Raw genomic sequence first — 20,439 nt, forward strand, 5'->3', positions numbered from 1 at the left:
GGGTTGGAATGTCTGCAGAGAAGGAGACTCCACAACCTCCCTGGGCAGCCTGGGCCAGGCTCTGCCACCCTCACCCCCAACAAGTTTCTTCTCAAATTTAAGTGGAACCTTTTGTGTTCCAGTTTGTACCCACTGCCCCTTGTCCCACCATTGGTTGTCACCGAGAAGAGCCTGGCTCCATCCCCCTGACACTCCCCCTTTCCATCTTGATCCCCAGGAATGAGTCCCCCCTCAGTCTCCTCTTGTCCAGCTCCAGAGCCCCAGCTCCCTCAGCCTTTCCTCCCACGGGAGATGCTCCACTCCCTTCAGCATCTTGGTGGCTGTGCTGGACTCTCTCCAGCAGTTCCCTGTCCTGCTGGAACTGAGGGGCCACAACTGGACACAAGATTCCAGGTGTGGTCTCCCCAGGGCAGAGTAGAGGGGCAGGAGAACCTCTCTGACCTACTTGATACTCATCAAATTCAAGATGCAAAGCCACGAATGCTCAGGGGCCTTCAACATCTCTGCACCTTCAAGCAGAGATGTTGTAAACGATATATATTTAAATGATAGGCCACCATATATGAGTGTCCCTCCCAAAACTCATTTGGTAATTAATGTTCATACCGGTAACATGCATCCATAGCAAAACAAAACCCCACAGAATTCCCTGTTGTCATCATTTACAAACACCAGTGGGACAGTTCTGCTTTACCTGATACATCAAACAGTGCTCTGTGGTTTCTATAAATGTTCTTGAACAAGTTTAGGACGCTCAAATGAGAAGAAACCTGATGGTTTGTGTTGCACACCATGAAAAAGCAGCAGCAGCTTCTGCATTTTGTGCCACTGCAGACGCGCTGCGAGGCCACTAGAGGGCAATGAAACAAATGAGGTTTCTCTCCAGCCCTGCTAAATCCCCTCATTTCCTACGGAAGGTTTTTCCTATAATAATATATCATGGGATAATGGGGAAATTTATTTCCTGTGATTGTTGGCACATAAAATAGCAGCCACGTATATATAGTGGCAAGAAGCGTTGGATGAAAAATAAGCATCCAACATATAATTAGCTGATTGAGATAAAAATAAAAAATATTACAGAAAGTAAAATGAGGGAGATGATATTAAAAGCTCACGTTTCACACAGAATCCCAGAATCCCAGAATGTCAGGGGTTGGAAGGGACCTGGAAAGCTCACCCAGTGCAATCCCCCCATGGAGCAGGAACACCCAGATGAGGTTACACAGGAAGGTGTCCAGGCGGGTTGGAATGTCTGCAGAGAAGGAGACTCCACAACCTCCCTGGGCAGCCTGGGCCAGGCTCTGCCACCCTCACCCCCAACAAGTTGCTTCTCACCTTTCAGTGGAACCTCCTGTGTTCCAGTTTGTACCCATTGCCCCTTGTCCTGTCACTGGTTGTCACCCAGAAGAGCCTGGCTCCATCCTCCTGACACTCCCCCTTTCCATACTGATCCCCAGGAATGAGTCCCCCCTCAGTGTCCTCTTGTCCAGCTCCAGAGCCCCAGCTCCCTCAGCCTTTCTTCCCACGGGAGATGCTCCACTCCCTTCAGCATCTTGGTTGCCCTACACGTTTGTGCGTGTATGTGGAGAAGGAGGAGGGATGCTGCAATCCCTCACCGTGATTTTCTAACTCAGAATATTTCCACAACACTTCGCCTTTTGGCTTGAAAGTTGTTGTCAAATTATATTTGCTGGAGGCAACTAATTTTCCAGATTTTCTATGACAACTGGTCAGACATTTCTGAGTTATTACTGGGGAAAGTATTGTATTTTCCATATATATATATATATATATATATATCCGGGACATTTTCTTTAAGGAATGCAAACACTGACCCTTGAAGCTTGTGTTTGGGAGTCTTTTAGCATGAAGAATTGGTTAATAAGCCCAAAGTTGTCTTATTTTTCAGCTTTTTAGAAAAATGTGGTTTTCATACAACCAATGGATGGCCAGTATTGAATATTCTAAAAGAGACAACGAGCGCTGGTTTCCTGCAGCGCTTCAAAAGGGAAAACCAAATAAACAAATGAAATGACATTCAAATGTTAAGGAATATAATTAGTGCCATTCAACGTGGTTTTGCAGAAAACAGGTCAAATATAAACCAAACATCTTTCTTCGGTGAGATTATAAGTTTAGCTGACAAAGGGAACTTCGTAAACACGCTACAGTTAATATTTCATGTTTGATTTAGTACCATATCACTATTTTAATTTAAAAAAGAGATGCTACACATGATCAACACAGTCAATGGTAACTGGATGGAGGTGGAACTTCACCAGGGCTCTTACAAAGCGCGGTCATCAAGCCTTTGAAATAATTAGCGCTGATAAAACTGCAATTATCACATGAAGGTGGGAGTTATGGCAAATGCTGACGAAGTTGGGGTGCTCGCACTGCACAGACCATCGTAACACTGTTAAATCTTAAATTCTAGGAAATTCAAATCCAAAATTTTACGTCTAGGAAGAAAGAATGAAGACAACACCTACAAAAGTACGTGTATAAACAGCAGTGTGCCCAGGGAAGTAATTTGATCTTAATTTATGTTATTGATTAAGTTCATTCTGGGATATTGTTTTCTGGTATCTATGTTTTACAAGAAAAAGGCTGATTTTAAAAGGCAAAAACTTCAAGGAAGTTCACAGCTAAATTAAAAAACCTTTTTGGTGAAAGTCATTGCTGTGAGAACTTTGGTGTAAAGCTATGATTTTGACTACACCCATCTCCAGATGACAAATAATCATTATTATAATTATCATTATAGAATAATGCTGACTATTCTCATGAAGAGATGATGGGTCCACGGCTTTCACTGTCAGTCACCCGCTGTTACAAATCAGAGAATGGTTTGGGTTGGAAGGGACCTTAAAGATCATCTGCCATAGGCAGAGACACCTTCCACAAGCCCAGGTTGCTCAAAGCCCCATCCAACCTGCCCTTGAACTCTTCCATGGATGGAGCACCCACATCTTCTCTGGGGAACCTGTTCCATTGTCTCACCACCCTCATGAGGAAGAATTTCTTCCTTATATCTACTCTAAATCCACCCTCTTTCAGTTTAAATCCATCACCCCTTGTCCTATCACTATGTTTCTTTGTTAAACATAAATATCCTTGCCTAGTTTAAGCTTCTAGTCATGGGTCTTCATTATGCCTTTCCCTACCAGCTTACAAAGTGCCTTTGTGTGTGTCAGGGAGGCACCCCAAAGTTAGTTTAGACCGACAACAGGGTCCAAACCAAACTTTTATTCGGTAAAAAAAAGGTGCAGCAGATTGACCGGTGGAAGGTGGGGTTTTAGCTCTCCAAAGTGACTTGAATACAGGTTCAAATATCAGCTGAGGTAATTATTAAAGGTGCAGCAACTAATACCACTAGAGATCCACAGTGTGCATACATGTGGCTTCACCATAAACAACGCCAGAGCTGTCCCTGAGTCCGGGAAAAGTATACACTTGCCTGAATCTGGCAAATGTTATTAAAGAAAATGCACATGCTTATATTGGAGCATGGAGTAAGCACTCGTGATCCTGTGAGGAATTGCCCCTCAGTTCCAGCAGGACAGGGAACTGCTGGAGAGAGTCCAGCGCAGCCACCAAGATGCTGAAGGGAGTGGAGCATCTCCCGTGGGAGGAAAGGCTGAGGGAGCTGGGGCTCTGGAGCTGGACAAGAGGAGACTGAGGGGGGACTCATTCCTGGGGATCAATATGGAAAGGGGGAGTGTCAGGAGGATGGAGCCAGGCTCTTCTGGTGACAACCAGTGACAGGACAAGGGGCAATGGGTGCAAACTGGAACACAGGAGGTTCCACTTAAACCTGAGAAGAAACTTGTTTGGGGTGAGGGTGGCAGAGCCTGGCCCAGGCTGCCCAGGGAGGTTGTGGAGTCTCCTTCTGTGCAGACATTCCAACCCGCCTGGACACCTTCCTGTGTAACCTCACCTGGGTGTTCCTGCTCCATGGGGGGATTGCACTGGATGAGCTTTCCGGGTCCCTTCCAACCCCTGACATTCTGGGATTCTGGGATTCTGTGTGAATTAAAGAAAACACACATGCTTATATCGGAGCACGGATTAAGCACTCACCTACACGTGGAGATGAGGCAAACAGCGTCCCTGTCCTGGGAGGGCTCTCGGCCGCAGCATCTGGCTCGCGCTCCAAGACGTCCACACAAAAAGGGCGGAGCCTTGATGAGAATCCCGTTTTACACAGCCTGATCAGATCTGACTGTGGGCATTCCAGAAGCTTCTCTGCACCCCCACCCTGGCTGTGGGGTGCCCCTGAAGCTTCCAAGCATCCCCCACACTGGCCGTGGGTGCCCAGCGACTCCTTGGTGCCTCTGCACTCGCTTCTCCTCTCTCTTAATGACCCTGGCCAGCGGGCTCTGGGGTTAAACAAAAGAAGCCATTGGCCTCAAGCAGCAGAGAGAGAGATGTGTCTATGCCTTCCATATTGAAGGAAGGGAGGGGGAGAGAAGGGGGTTTGCATTCTGCCACAATGTGTAAAAGAGTCCCTCTAATGTGTAAAATACAGTCCCTCTAAAAAATGGACAAGCGAAGGAGAAAGGAGAAAGGAGCAGCCAGAATGGAAATAAATTGACCTCGCTAAACCGTAGGACGCTGGTTGCTCGGGGAAAGGTCAGGACCAAAAGCTACAGAGCAAAACGTCCCGGGGGCTGTGAGCACCGCGTCAACTTGAGATGGTTTCTCAGTCTTTGAGGACATTTTCTGTAGTGGCCAAGGACAGCACACACCTCCATGGTCCTGCAGTGGGAGGTATCTTAGGATGCTTTAGGCAGCAGGAAGATGGAATCTGTTTTCTCCACCTTGATACACTGGATAGTTAGATTTACTTTTAGACCCCGTGACTAAATGGCATCTAGTAAAGGTCAACTAAAAAAAAATACAAGCTGATCTTTGTCTGCAAGGATAAAAAGAAGGTGAGATTTTTCTGAAACATAAGCCTGAGGAAGAAATTGGAAAATATAAAGACTGGGGAAAATGTGGAACTAGGAAGAATGGGATGTGAGGCAAGGAGAAGTGGCAGAAGATCCTGGTAAGCAAACCAAACAATGTGGGGAGGAAACAAACAACAAATAGATACTGAAATAAACTTGCAGTGGGAAAATGAAGAGAGAAAGACACAAGAACTGCTTTTTCTAGCTCAGCTCATCGGAGAGATGTAACGTGGGCTTTGTTTGATCTTGCTTGGCAGCAATGCCTGGTGTGAACGCAGATGTCCGTCTAGGTGGTACCTCACCACAGGTCCTGCAGTTCAAGATGACAAAATTACTAACTATGGAGTCACTCACTAAAATCAGTCACAGAAGAAGAGATTCCTGACCTTGAATGTTGTAAAACAGGGCTGAACTCAGGCCAATCCCATCCCTCTGTGTCCTCACACACACCCAAATATCTAAAGATGGCAGCATCTGCCCAAAAGGTCCCCTCCTTTGTGTTTCACAGCAGCTCTTAACAAAATCTCTCAATATAATCCCATATGCTTGTGTACAAACATGATTTATACAGTGGTTTAAGACCACTGACACACCATTGAGAAAATACTTATGGTAGTATCTGTTGTAGCTCCGTGCTTTCTTGGGAATGACAGATATACATTAACACAAACAGGCATCTCCTGACTTTTCCTAGCTGGGTTGGTTTTAATTATAGAATCATAGAACAGTTTGGGTTGGAAGGGACCTTCAAAGCTCATCCAGTGCCACCCCTGCCATGAGCAGGGACATGTTCAGCAGCTCAGGTTGCTCAGAGCCCCGTCCAGCCTGGCCTGGGATGTCTCCAGGGATGGTTCAGCCACCACCTCTCTGGGCAACCTGGGACAGGCTCTCACCACCCTCAGCACAAACAATTTCTTCCTCATGTCTGGCCTGAATCTCCCTCCTTTAGTTTAAAACCATCACCCCTTGTCCTATCACAACAAGCCCTGCTCAAAAGTCTGTCCCCATCTTTCTTCTGGGCCCCTTTTAAGTCCAGAAAGGCCATACTAAGGTCTCCCCAGAGCTTCTCTTCTCCAGCTGAACACCCCAACTCTCTCAGCCTGTCCCCCAGCAGAGCTGTTCCAGCCTCGGATCATTTCTGGGGCTCCTCTGGCCCCTCTCCAGCAGCTCCATGTGTGTCCTGTGCTGAGGACCCAGAGCTGGACCAGCACTGCAGGGGGGTCTCACCAGAGCGGAGCAGACGGGCAGAATCACCTCCCTCCACCTGCTGCCCACGCTCCTTGTGATGCAGCCCAAGACACGATTGACCTTCTGGGCTGCAAGTGCACATTTCCGGCTCATGTCCAGTCTTTAACCCCCCAGCACCCCAAGTCCTCCTCCTCAGGGCTGCTCTCCATCCCTTCATCCCCCAGCCTGTGTTGATACCAGGGATTGCTCCGACCCCGGTGCAGGACCTTGCACTTGGCCTTGTTGAACCTCATGAGGTTCACACAGACCCAATTCTCGAGCTTCTCCAGGTGTCTCTGGATGTATCCCGTCCCTCAGGTGTGTCAACTGCACTACTCAGCTTGGTGTCATCCTCAAATCTGCTGAGGGTGCACTCGCATCCACTGTCTATGTCACTGATGAAGATATTAAACAGTGTTGGTCCCAACACAGACCCTTGAAGGACAGCACTTGTCACTGATCTGCATACAGACATCGAGCCATTGACCACTACTCTCTGGATGCCACCATCCAACTAATTCCTTATCCACCAAACATCAATATCTGCAGTCTCACAAAGCTCTAAGACAAGTCTGATAATACAGCTGACAGTACCGTCCATCAACCAAAAAGCCCATTCTGACCTTTTTCCGCAATCAAGCTCTTACTGAAATCAGTAGATGCCCTGGATCTAAATAAATAAGGGATTAGTCTACAAGCGATCTGTGGAAGTCAATAAAGGAGAAGAAGATCTTGATACAAAAAGATCACAACAGACATGACAATGTCGCTTGCTAAAGCATGCTCTGATTTTTCTTTCCAGGAAGTATTGACTTGTTTTCCCTAGAGCTGAGAGCTACATTTCTGTGAGTGGCACACTTCAAACAGAAAACAATACACAGAATTCTCTGACAATTCATTGGGGAATAAAAAATGCTGAAATCAAAGCAACTCGTGGGCCAGGTTTTAATCTCAATTGCATTGCTGGAAATCCAAAGTAATTCCATTGATTCTAATGGTGTTGCTCTGGATTTGCAGTTGTGCAGCTGATCTGCCTTTAGTCCTGCAAAAAAAACTTGAGAGGCATTCAAGCAAACATAACAAGAGTTAAAAAGCAACTTCATCGGGGTATAACAATTGTCAATCCATGTTGTAGAACATCTGGTTATCAAATTGTTTGAACCAAGTGCTTAAGCAGACACTCCTATGCCAATAGTTAGGTACTCAAGCAGCTTATTTTATAAACGTTGAGTATCTGTTGTTTCCAGGAGTGAGCTTTGTGGTGCTCAGAACTTTTTAAGTGCCATTATGTTCTTCTACCTGACTTCAAAAGCCCCGTTGAAGATAAATTCTTGGCTTTGTATTATAGAGTTGGATAAACAGTGGAAAAATGTTCCATGAGTACTTACCCAAATACTTAATTATATTAATTCTGGCTAAGGCACTTTTGTCACTGAGAAAACTCGAGGTTTGAAGAGTGTTCTTTGGATGCCACAGCTTCGCACTAAGGATAAGCAAACTGGACAGGAGAAGTAATACTCCCAGACTTCATCATGCCCATTAAAAATGCTTGTGTCTTCATTTTTTAAAATTTGTGTGGAAATTATAAACCAGGTTAACTCCTTTTCCTCTCTCCAGATCAATGCAGAGAGTCCCACCACAAGCTGCGTCTTTTACCTGGACATAGACGGATTCAAAGGCCAGAGCAGAATTACGACACAACGTTCTCAAAACCGTCTTGAGATTCAATAGATCTCGAGCCTCAACAAATCTCAGGATGTTTGTGCAGTTTTTGTTGCCTGGAAATTTTTGCTTGAGTCAGTTTTAAGGGCTACATTTAACCCCAAAATAACAAGGTCTGACACAGAACAGCAACAGTTAATCATAATAAACCTTCTTTTGCATTGACCTTCTTCTAGGCTATTTCATCATGTCCTTCCCACAACTAACCTCTTAGTTAAACAAGGTGGCTTGAAAGCTTCCTTAAGAGAAAAAAACTATACCCTGTTCTCTGTAAATCACTGTGTACACTTAAACCATCATTATTAATATTAATATCATTATCAAATTTATGCTCCTGACATTTAACACACGCGTGAAACTTTTAGAGTGCTATACCAGATGCATAATCAAGGTCAAGCAACTCTAAAGTCAGAACTAGAAGCCCGTTCAGAATGATCCTGGATGCCATTGAACCACGTGGAACAGAGTTACAGGCTTCAGTGCGTTGGAATCACTACAGACTCCACGACATTGGTGTGACCTGGGACCCACAGGAGATCTGTGCCCAGCTGGGGTGGCTACCCAGCTGGGGCAGGACATCTCCAATGGCACTGGACTCTGGTAGGCAAGTCAACATAGTCCTCTAAATCTTCATCTTCTAGATCAGTATGGAGATCTGCCCTGAAGACTGGGAACTCCTCTGCCTAAGTATATGATAGGACAAGAGGAAATGGCCTCGGGTTGGGTCAGGGGAGGTTTAGATTGGATATTAGGGAAAAATTCTTCACGGAAAGGGCTGTTGGGCATTGGAACAGGCTGCCCAGGGCAGTGGTGGAGTCACCATCGCTGGAGGGGTTTAAGAGGCATTTAGACCTGGTTCTTAGGTAGATAGGTTAGTGCTAGAGTTAGGTTAAGGCTGGACTCGATCCTGAGGGTCTACTCCAACCAAAATGATTCTAGGAAAACTTGACGTCTAGACACACTTAGGATGTTTTTACATTACCGACAAGCTGAACGGAGCAAGCAATAGAAAGCAAGAAACATTTAGATTTCCAAACCGTTCTTGCAGTCAAATCAATTTGATATTTACATTAGTTTATTGTAGGGCAATTTCTAATATTAGTTTAAATGTGCAATATAAGCGTTAGCTTGAAGCACTGGCTTCGCATTCGCAGCATAAAGAAACAAATGGCTTCTTTGCTGAACTCCATGACCTCCTAGATGAAAAAATGATTGTAAAATAGAAAGTATGGTTTCATAACCTTGTTCATACTTCTAAATTCAAATGCATGATTATCTAGATTTGCAGCAGCCAAAAGGCTAAGTGAAACACCCGTCCTTTGAGCAAATGAACAGGGTATATGCAGAATCAAAAGCTAAAAAAATGTTGCCTTGAGCTGTTGCTGCATTAAGAGGAACAGAAATAGTCTGCAATTGGTAAAACGCTGCACCAGAGGTGTCCTTAGTCCTACTGTGCTTTCCAGGGATGCTCATTTGTGTTTCCATATGGACATATACATCCTGCACATTTCACTATTTTAATATAAAGTCATCTTGGTAGTGATGTTAAAATGTTTTTCCTCCCATGATGCGAGGTGAAATTCTACAGCACAACAACATGGGAAAATGCATTAAGAACGAAAAGTCAGATGAACAGTAAGTATTATACTGGACAAAGTTATAAGCTACAGCTGCAAAGAAAACCATAGTGTACTGACCATATGTGTTACAACATAATTCCCTGTCAAAAAGGTGGAAGATAACAGACACAGCAGAGAACAATAAAACTTTATAATGCATCATATCGATACATTTCAGCATAAGTTCAACAAAGAAAGTACAAGTGGGTTGTTAATCAGTGTTGACAACAGGACAGTTCATCTCACAGACACATTTATTCTGGGAAACTCAAACAAGCCAACTACAGAATCCTAAGTTTGTGCCATTAAAGCGTTTATCTTGTTACCACTGTCATCAAGGAAGTGTTTATCAATCACTTTTGAGCTTTTGCAAGGTGATCAAATTTTCTTGGAGTGACAAATTTTCTGCAGTTTAAGGTTATTATGGTATGAAAAGAGTCGGCAACTGCTCACACGAAACCTCCTCATCTGTAGCTGGATGCACCTTCCTCAGAGAGGGATGAACATGCAAAGGGTATCTCTGTAGAACAGATGAGTGATTACAAAATAAATAGTGGCTTCGCTTATCAGATCAGGTTTGCTTATTTTCATGAGAACTACCACCATCAATCAAGAATCAAGTAGCTCCTCTTCACATCAGAGTGAAACAACGATAACTCGATACATAAACTCTGAAACAGACATCGTTTGAAGAGGAGTAAGCAGGTGTTATTTTTGTATTGACTTTGTTGTATTGCTTTAATAACAACAACAACCTAATTTTAAAGAGCTATTCAACTTTTCCCAACCAAAAACCATGTGAAAAGCTGTCTCCCAGCCAAAGCATGTTCTAAACTCCCACGGCATCTTACATAAACCCACAGCTGAATGTTTTCAATTCACTCCACAAGACATTCCTTCATGCAACTAAAATCTCAGAACTACTTGATCCTAGAATCCTAGAATCAATCTGGATGGAAACGACCTTTAAGATCATCAAGTCCAACCATTAACCTCATACTGTCAAGTCCACCTCTAAACAATGTCCCTAAGAACCTCATCTGGAAACTGCAAAGATCTTGAAGTCTTTCCCATATAAGACAAATTCTCAGTGAACTGTTGAATATGTCATGAGGAAAGAACTTGGTCCTCCACACCTACACCACAAAGAAGCTGGAACACTGACTTTGCAACGTTCAGTATATTGCTCCATTCAAAAATAAGAGTCTCCAAAATTAATCTATGGAAATGTCCTTCTTGCCAGTAGGTCTGTAAATAGTCTTTCCTCCAGCCTTGACAAACACAGTCCTGACTACTTCATTTCCTTGCATGTTTCTGCTCCGAAGCTCATTGCTCCGGCCAGGCAACTCCAGCTTTTAAATCTCTCCTCTTTTCTGTGATACCAAATATCTCTTGGTTTTGCAGCGGAGGGTTTTGCTGGTTTGTTCCCACATCATCCCAGAGCAAGGTGATGGAAGCTGCCCAGTACCTGCTGGGCTGCTGAGCTGCAGAGACTGTGGCCTCTTACACTGGCCAGTGCTAATTCACTGTTTGCTGTGCTGCTGCTCAGCGAAATCTGGCCAGGCTGGATGGGCAGAGAAGAACCTGATGAAGGTCAACAAGGGTAAGTGCAGGGTCGTGCAGCTGGGGAAGAACAACCCCAGGCACCAGCACAGGTTGGGGTTGAGCTGCTGGAAAGCAGCTCTGCAGAGAAGGACCTGGGAGTTGTGGGGGACAACAGGGTGACCGTGAGTCACCAATGTGCCCTGTGGCCAAGAGGCCAATGGGACCTGGGGTGCATGAGGAAGATTGTGAGCAGCAGGTGAAGGGAGGTTGTTCCTCCCCCTCTGCTCTGCCCTGGGGAGGCCCCATCTGCAGTTGTGGGTCCAGTTCTGGGCTCCCCAGGTGAAGAAGGACAAGGAATTACTGGAGGGAGTCCTGCGGAGGGACACAAAGATGCTGAGGGGTCTGGAGCATCTTTGTGATGAGGAGACTGAGAGAGCTGGGGCTGTTGAGCTGGAGAAGAGAAGCTGAGAGGGATGTGATCAATGGGATCAATATGTCAGGGTGGGTGTCAGAGGATGGACCAGACTCTGTTCAGTGGTGCCCAACACCAGGGTGAGGGGCAACGGGCACAGACTGAAACACAGGAGGCTCCATCTGAACATGAGCAGAAACTTGTTTGCTGGGAGGTGCCAGAGCCTGGCCCAGGCTGCCCAGAGCAGGTGTGGAGTTTCCTTCTCTGGGACATTCAAACCCGCCTGGACCCACCTGTGTGATGTGCTCTGGTGACCCTGAGCTCTGGTGAGCAGCTGGGTTGGACTGGATGATCTCCAGAGGTCCTTTCCAACCCCAACAATTCCGTTATTCTGTTTCCCTTATCCTGCAGAACACATCTATCCATCACAACTTGGTTAGACACACATGTGAATTAGGCATCTGAACTTTCATTGTAGTGACAAGAGATCATGATGTGCCTAAATCAACTACTTAAATACAGGCATTTAGCACTATTTGAGGTGCCCAGGGTATCTCAGATATCTAGACAGGGATGGCAGATATAATATAGACCCCAAAGGATATTGGTGTGGTGTAGTGGCAGCTATAGGCCAGCTGGGAGGCAGAATCATCGAATCATCTCGGTTGGAAAACACCCTCAAGATCATTGAGGTCAACCATTAATCCACCCATGGCACTGCCCCATGTCCCTGAGAACCTCATCTCCATCTGTCCAACCCTCCAGGGATGGTGACTCCAGCACTGCCCTGGGCAGCCTGTTCCAATGCCCCACAGCCCTTTGGGGAAGAAATTGTTCCCCACATCCAACCTCAACCTCCCCTGGCGCAACTTGATGCCATTTCTCCTCATCCTGTACACTGGAGGTTCCTCAACAGCACTAGGTGTGAGGAACCTAATCAGGCCTTGGGACTGTGTCAGCCACTGGCCAACAGCTGGTTTTCAGCTCTTGGCCAAGTCATGATGTCTGACTATCCCATCATAGAGGAGCTTCATGGAACCTACCAAAACCAATGGAGAGTAAACTGAGTGTGTTTCAAGTTCAGGATCAGGAGTGGTCTCATGTATCTGCAGCCACAGTGAAAACTCCCATTGCAAATGAACGATAGCACTGTAAATCTATAACTGTGTAAAATAATCTTCATCCTCATTCTTCCCACACAAAACCTGCCCACTTCCCTCCTCCAAAAAAACCCATCACTGTAAAATCAGTGCAGAAAACCAAACAAAAAACAAACACACAGAGAAAAGCCAATGGTGCTTCAGGTTCTGATGAAGCAGAAACCAACAGTGAAACCAACAGTATGTTTGAAGTTATTAGCTGGAGGATATGAGTAAATATGCAATAAAGCATATGGATATACTCTCCTATTGTACAAAAATATTAACTCTTGTGGATTTACACCTATAGGGAATGTAGTCCAGCTTGTTGATCACTTAGTTGCTTGACTCAAAAATAAATTTTAGATGTTTGGTCAAATTCATGTTCTTCATGCCAAGTCTTTTGTTAAATAAACAGAAAATGCCATTTGACGAAACGCAAAGAAAAATGAGGATTTGACCACTTCAAAGGTAGTTTCAGTCGTTTAACTGAGCGTCTTCTTCAGACCTTCACTCGAACATATTTTCTATGGCTGCAGTGTGATCCAGACCCTCCTCTGAGCATCATAGACCATCACCTTCAAGATCTCCAAAGTCAACCCACCTACAGTTTTATAGGTTCCAACATTTCCACAAAGAGGCAGTTCTACAGAGCAACAGATTGGGCAATGGGTTTATTTCAGCTGCCTAGATTTTCTATATTTATTCTAAATTTTAACTTTTAAACTTAATCACTTCTTCTTACAATGCTTTTCGAACTTCTGAGACACATTTGCAGGCCCCAAAGCAAACAATTAGCATGGCTTGTTTCTTGTTTTTCTTTGTAAATCTGGCTTTGGTGCAGTTATTGTTTTATTTGATTTGTTTTCTCAATCTGTTGACCAGCTGGTTTAGATTTCAGAGGGGGTTTCTATCAGCATCACAACACACTCCTGCAGAGAAACGTTCCAAGATTATACCAAGATTACAGCCTTTACTAAAGGCCACATTTTTAACGTCTTCATAAAATCTCCACTTTTCTATATTCTTGGCTCTTTGAGCCATTATTACTCTTTCCAGATCACAACTATAAGAGCAAATGACAGTGACTGTCCTACCACCTTCTCTTGGCTATAACAAACCAGGAGCTTCGTGTCTCCTCATCACCCAGCACCTCTGTCAAGAGCTCAAGACTCAATTCATTCATATTTGTTGAGAGAGTGGCCCTTTAGTTGCTCTGTGGAAGGATTTTCCCCTGTCAAATATTTGCTTTCGTAACAAATCAATAGACCTGCGGTTTGCTCTCTGTGCACGATGTTCATTTTATGTGCTGTCCTACACGAGGATGCAGAGATGTCGGCGTTTTGGGGATGCTACTAATATAAGTCAAACATGAAGGGAAGGGACTCAGTATATTCCTGGAATCTGAAAACCCATTGTCAGTACTTGACAAAACAAATGCAGGCCTATGCTTCAGAAAAAATAAATACAAAGGATTTAGATAATTCATTTGAAAACCAAATCCAGCCAAGCAACTGTCTTGAAAATTGAGTAACCTCAGGTTCAACTGTATTAAAAAACTTCGGCTTCAGGCAAAACTGATGGAACAGCTCATTCGCAGCACTTTCACCAAGCCCTGGCCCCATTTGATGTTGTTCTGATTACACTTACATTGTGTTACAATTTACCGGCAGCACTATTGTTTTATAATATATATTACCACTAGCAGACTCTGTCTGCATTCGGCTTCATCAACAGCTAAAGACGCGCGGCTCAATGCATATTCATCGCTGTCTCGCCATTTCTCAGCTGTGAAAACAGCTGCATGAATCAGCAACAAGTTTTGCAACTTAAAATAGATGTAACCTTGCAGGAAACTCGGGCTTAAAGCGCATTATGATTCTCACTCGTAGGCTGGTGGGAGTTGGGGACGTGCTGCACTTAACTATAGTATTTCTCCACTCAAGCATAGCACTACCCTAAAGGTATAAGCTCCATTAGCGGTTCAGTTTGGAGCAGAAGAGCGTTTTTGTAGGAAATCTCCTGATCACTGTCACTTATCATGCTTTGGTTCACACTGCATAGCAGTCCGGGGATGGATGAACCCAATTCTTGTTGATGGAGCTAAACTAGAAAGGCACCATTGACTTCCATCTGCTGGTGGCACATGGTTCACAGGACCAAACTGCAGCTGCTGAAGATCTTACAAAAGGAGTGGAGCATCTCCCGTGTGAGGAAAGGCTGAGGGAGCTGGGGCTCTGGAGCTGGAGAACAGGAGACTGAGGGGGGACTCATTCATGGGGATCAAGATGGAAAGGGGGAGTGTCAGGAGGATGGAGCCAGGCTCTTCTCAGTGACAACCAGTGATAGGACAAGGGGTAATGGGTACAAACTGGAACACAGGAGGTTCCACTGAAATATGAGAAGAAACTTGTTGTGGGTGAGGGTGGCAGAGCCTGGCCCAGGCTGCCCAGGGGGTTGTGGAGTCTCCTTCTCTGCAGACATTCCAACCCGCCTGGACACCTTCCTGTGTAACCTCATCTGGGTGTTCCTGCTCCATGGGGGGATTGCACTGGATGGGCTTTCCAGGTCCCTTCCAACCCCTGACATTCTGTGAAATGCACATATTGTGTTCTGGATCCTCAGTATAAACTGGTTTTGCAGATCTGCTCCTCTCAGCCCATACAGACTTTAGACAGAGTTGACCACGGCTCTCTGACCTCTAGAGAGGAGTCAACACTGAGGTCAGCCTGTCCCAGAGGCAAGAATTCATGATATAAACCTTGGGATTGGATGTTTTTTATCCTCAACAAGCAAAAATTTTTCCTTTACATTAACAACCCTACCTGTCTTCATGAAAATACTCATCCAGCAAATAGATCATTTTCTGTTTGGAGGCCATTCGTAGCCCTTTTCCAGATCCTCAGCTCAAAAAGACATCTAAGAGGTTATGCACAATTATTCAGTGAACAAATTTAGGGAAAAAATGTTCCTGAAAAGGGCTGTCAGGCAATGGAACAAGGCAGTGGCGGAGTCACTGTCCCTGGAGGGGTTTAAAAGGCACATAGAAGAGGTTCTTAGGGACATGGTTTAGTGCCAGAGTTGGATTATGGTTGGACTTGATGATCTTGAGGGTCTCTTCACACTGGAATGATTCTATGGTTCTAAATAAATAAACTACATGTTGGGTTTATTCATTTGCTGTGCCAAAAAACTCATACGTACTGGTATTTATTTTAAATTACTGCAATAATAAGGATAGTGGTTGTATTACGTTCACATTAAAATAATGTAATGCAAAATATTTAATATGAAAAAGGATTCCTAAACATATTGTTTGCTCAGTGTATTTCCAGTACAACCATCCTACTGCTACTGAAAGTATCACAGTACATGATATTGTAGACTTTGTTGTTGATAATAGGTAGAAACTGCATATCCTCTAGGAATTTCATTACATATTTGTGTTTTTCCTTAGTTCTGTGTATTTCCTTAGTTGGCAACACAGCCCCTTCCCCTTCCTTCAGTGCGAAAACGTGATCACTTACAGAGTTCTGCCTAATTATATAAATGTACTAATTATACACACTTTTCAAATAGTGATAGACTTCAAAGTAGGTAAATTTTAAATTGTGCCATTAAGAAAATCTATTTGATGATGGAAAAGTCTGTAATATCATACTGCAATCTTCTACACCGTAATTTCGCTTTCAAGTCAGTATTAATTTAATGACAAATAACAGCAGAGAACAGGAGAGCTGAGAAAGCTGTGAGATTTGCAGTGTGTTGTTGGTCAGCAGATGTTAACAAAAAGGATCAAAAACCATTTGGGAAAGCAACGGTTCTAAGGTAAACTATAAGTAGAAAGGAGTTCTGCATGATAAATGTGAATAGCGAGCCTTCAGGAACCACTCCGTTAACAAAGATAAACACCTGCAAGACTGACTTATCCCCAAGTGTTCGGCTACTCCTGAGAAAATACCCGTGTCATTGAAAAACTAATTGACATGCACAGTTATCACACTGCTAAGAATGACTTGGAAATTAGTTACTTGCAGTTCGGAGCATCTCTTCGCATGCAAAATATCGCCAGCTGCACGTACAAACCAGTCCGACCAGTGCACACCGGTGTCATCACACATTTATGGAAAACAAATTGCACATGCACCTCATGTTCATACCTTGGTACACGCTTCCGACTGACACAACCTCTCTCTTCAAAACACATTCTGTAACATGAGATATTCACCACAAACCCTGGTTCTCCAACACAGCTCTTCCATGAAGTTATAAAACAAGGGAGTGCATGAAAGCTGATATTTTTTTAACACTGCGTAATAGTTACTCTGCCCATTGCTCTGATGTTCTAGGTGTGCAATTTATTTCACAGAATCACAAAACTGACTGGGTTAGAAAAGACCTCAGAGATGATCAAGTCCAACCCTTGGTCCAACTCCAGTCCATTGACTAGATCATGGCACTAAGTGCCATGGCCAATCTCAGTTGAAAAACCTCCAGGGCCGCTGAGTCCAGCACCTCCCTGGGCAGCCATTCCAATGCCTGACCACTCTCTCTGCACAGAATTGCTTTCTCATCTCCAGCCTCAATTTCCCCTGGCAGAGTTGAAGCCCATGGCCCCTTGTCCTATTGCTGATGCCTGGGAGAAGAGCCCAATCCCCACCTGGCTAGAACTGCCCTTCAGGTAGTTCTAGAGAGTGCTGAGCTCACCTCTAAGCCTCCTCTTCTCCAGACTAAACAAGCCCAGCTCCCTCAGCCTCTCCCCATAGGGCTTGTGCTCAAGTCCCTTCCCCAGTCTTGTTGCTCTTCTCTGGACCCGCTCCAGCACTTCAATCTCTTTCCTGAGCTGAGGGGCCCAGAACTGAACACAATACTCCAGGTGTGGCCTCCCCAATGCAGAGCGCAGGGGAAGGATCACTGCCCTTGTCCTGCTGACCACGCTACTTTGATACAGGACAGGATAGTGATGAGAATTTTCTATATCTCTGCTGTCAAATCTGGATCTTGCATTATCAAGACCACAATGCAGATCAGACAGCAATTAAAATGCAGGAACGCTACAGGACACTAATCCCTCTGCCTTTAGTGAAATAATAGTTTATATGGCAGGGAGAGACAGAATCTATCTTCACTGAAAAACAGAACCGTGTATAGAAAGAGAAATGGTTGATCTTCTCTCACACAAATCCCAATGTCAAAACAAATAGTCTTACTAACTCATGAGCTGCCACATTTAATCAAAGACATGCATGGAATGGCTCGATAGAAGCACCTGATAAGCAGCAGGTGGGTGATCCTGAGTTACCAAGCTCAAATATTGATCAGGACTTTCCCCCAACATTCAAGAACTCTAGTGCCTGATATTTTGGCTACACTTCAGGGCATGGTGTCCAGATGCACTTGAACAGCTTTAAGATCACAGCCGTTTGTTCTAGCCAACCCACGTAAAAAACAAAACACACTCTAGAAGAGATTAAAATTGTCAGTGCATAAGTAGCTGGTTTTCTTTCTGCATAGTTAAAAAATGACTCACCAAAAATATTCATAAATCTGGAATTTAAAGCAAATATAATGCAAGTTCGGTATTGGAATAAGGAGTTCCAGTATCAACACAGAGACAACGCAAAGAACTAAAAGTGATTTTGTGTGAGTAGATGACATGTATGACCTCTGCTTATACGTGAAGCAATTCCATGCCATGCTCAATGTTACCTTTTGATATTCTTCCTTAGATCTCAAGGCAGTGTCCATCTGTTCCTGAGAAAGCGTGTAGATGGCCGAGCGATACTGGGTGCCAACGTCATTACCCTGTCGCATTCCTGGGGAGAGAGAAAACACATCGCACCGTGAGGGTCAGCCTCCCGTCCAACTGGGCTGCAGGCGCTAATCCAACAGACCTGAACTCAGGACATCCCATACATCCGGATTAGCACAATCTCGTCCATGCATACTCGGTAGGTATTTTTAGGAAGTCCAAGTCTTTCTTTGCTTAAATAGTCCTGAAAAGATCCAAGTCTGAAAGCTCCTTTTAAATGACGTGCAAATGAAATGTGAGCATTTTACATTTTGGTAAATGACCATGAGCCAGCACTGGGCCCTTGTGGCCAGGAAGCCAATGGTACCTGGGGTGGATTAGAAGGGGGTGGTCAGTAGGTCAGAGAGGTTCTCCTGCCCCTCTGCTCTGCCCTGGGGAGACCACACCTGGAATCTTGTGTCCAGTTGTGGCCCCTCAGTTCCAGCAGGACAGGGAACTGCTGGAGAGAGTCCAGCGCAGCCACCAAGATGCTGAAGGGAGTGGAGCATCTCCCGTGGGAGGAAAGGCTGAGGGAGCTGGGGCTCTGGAGCTGGAGAAGAAGAGACCCATTTTTCCAGTCTATCCAGATCCCTCTGCAGAGCCCTCCTGCCTTCCAGCAGGTCGACACTCCCTCCCAATTTGGTGTCATCAGCAAATTTGCTGATGATGGTCTCAGTCCCCTCATCTAAATCATCAATAAAGATGTTAAACAGGACTGGACCCAACACTCACCCCTGGGGGACACCACTAGTGTCTTGTTTATCTTCTCACTCAGAGCACCATGCACAGGAGCTCTTGCTAAACTCATTCTTTTGAAATGGATGCTAGAAACTGGCACACTATGTAGCGATCCGCCATTTATAGAGATTTTTGTAATCTATTCCCTAGTTGGCTATTAAGTAGTTTGTTAAGCAATAAATAGATTTGTAGAATGCTAATGCTTAAGCTCAAACATCAATCAGCATTAACATATCCTGGCAAAACTAATGCTCTGCTGGCCTGTACTCATTTTATATCTCACTCTTCAGTAGCTCTGGCTTTACAAGAGCTCCCTACAACCCTAAAATAACTTGCAAAGAAATGAGCAAAATATTCTCTCCCTTGCAGACCAAACTATTAAGTATTGATGAAGAACTGAGTTGTTGTTCTTCTGTGTAATATTGTAACATTTTAGCGATTAAAAAATAACCCAAATCATCAGAAAACACCATAATCTTTTTCAGAATCACATTCACTCGTGTGTACTGTCGGTCACTGAACGGACTTTTTGTCCAAACGCATCTTTGAAAACATTTCTGCATCTTCCAGTTCATCAATATTTCAGTTGGATTTCATTTGTTTCTTGTACTATCCTTTAAAGCATTTTTCTGTTTACTTGGAAAGTACGAGAGAGATAAAAGTTATTGTGTTTTAATAAGCAGCAGTATGTTGATAGCATCTTTCCCCCCAAGTACCACAGGTTTTCTCTACCCCTTGCCCTTTGCTAGGGGGTAGCAGGACCGTTTCATCTCCATCGTCCTGAGAGTTGATGATAATCTTCAAAGGGGCTTCTGTCCAAAGACAAATCATGATCATTTCCAGTTTGTCTGGGCTTGCACTTGCTCCAGCTTTTTCTCTCATCCAAGTTCACAATAAAGCACCAAACTCAAAATTAATACTTTTTTTTACGGCAAAGTGAAAGTTCTGCTCTAGCGTGGGCTGATTCCAATGGGATAAAGTTCAACAAGGCCAAGTGCCGGGTCCTGCCCTTTGGCCACAACACCCCCCTGCAGCGCTCCAGGCTGGGCACAGAGTGGCTGGAGAGCAGCCAGGCAGAAAGGGACCTGGGGGGACTAATGGACAGGAAGCTCCACATGAGCCAACAGTGTGCCCAGGTGGCCAAGAAGGCCAATGGTGTCCTGTCCTGTATCCAAAGTAGCGTGGTCAGTGGGACAAGGGCAGTGATCCTTCCCCTGTGCTCTGCATTGGGGAGGCCACACCTGGAGTATTGTGTTCAGTTCTGGGCCCCTCAGCTCAGGAAAGAGAT

General features: G+C 44.6%; 1 protein-coding gene across 1 annotated transcript in view; it reads right to left on the minus strand.

Moving 5' to 3' along the window:
* MSRA (methionine sulfoxide reductase A) overlaps positions 1-20,439 on the minus strand; it is a 295,463-nt gene that overhangs the window by 89,953 nt on the left and 185,071 nt on the right. The window contains exon 5 of the mRNA XM_082048911.1: positions 18,332-18,438. Coding sequence (XP_081905037.1) covers positions 18,332-18,438 — 107 coding nt within the window. The remainder of the gene's footprint in view (positions 1-18,331; positions 18,439-20,439) is intronic.

The sequence above is a fragment of the Streptopelia decaocto genome (genome assembly GCF_964273445.1).
Source record: "Streptopelia decaocto genome assembly, chromosome: 3".
NCBI lineage: Eukaryota > Metazoa > Chordata > Aves > Columbiformes > Columbidae > Streptopelia > Streptopelia decaocto.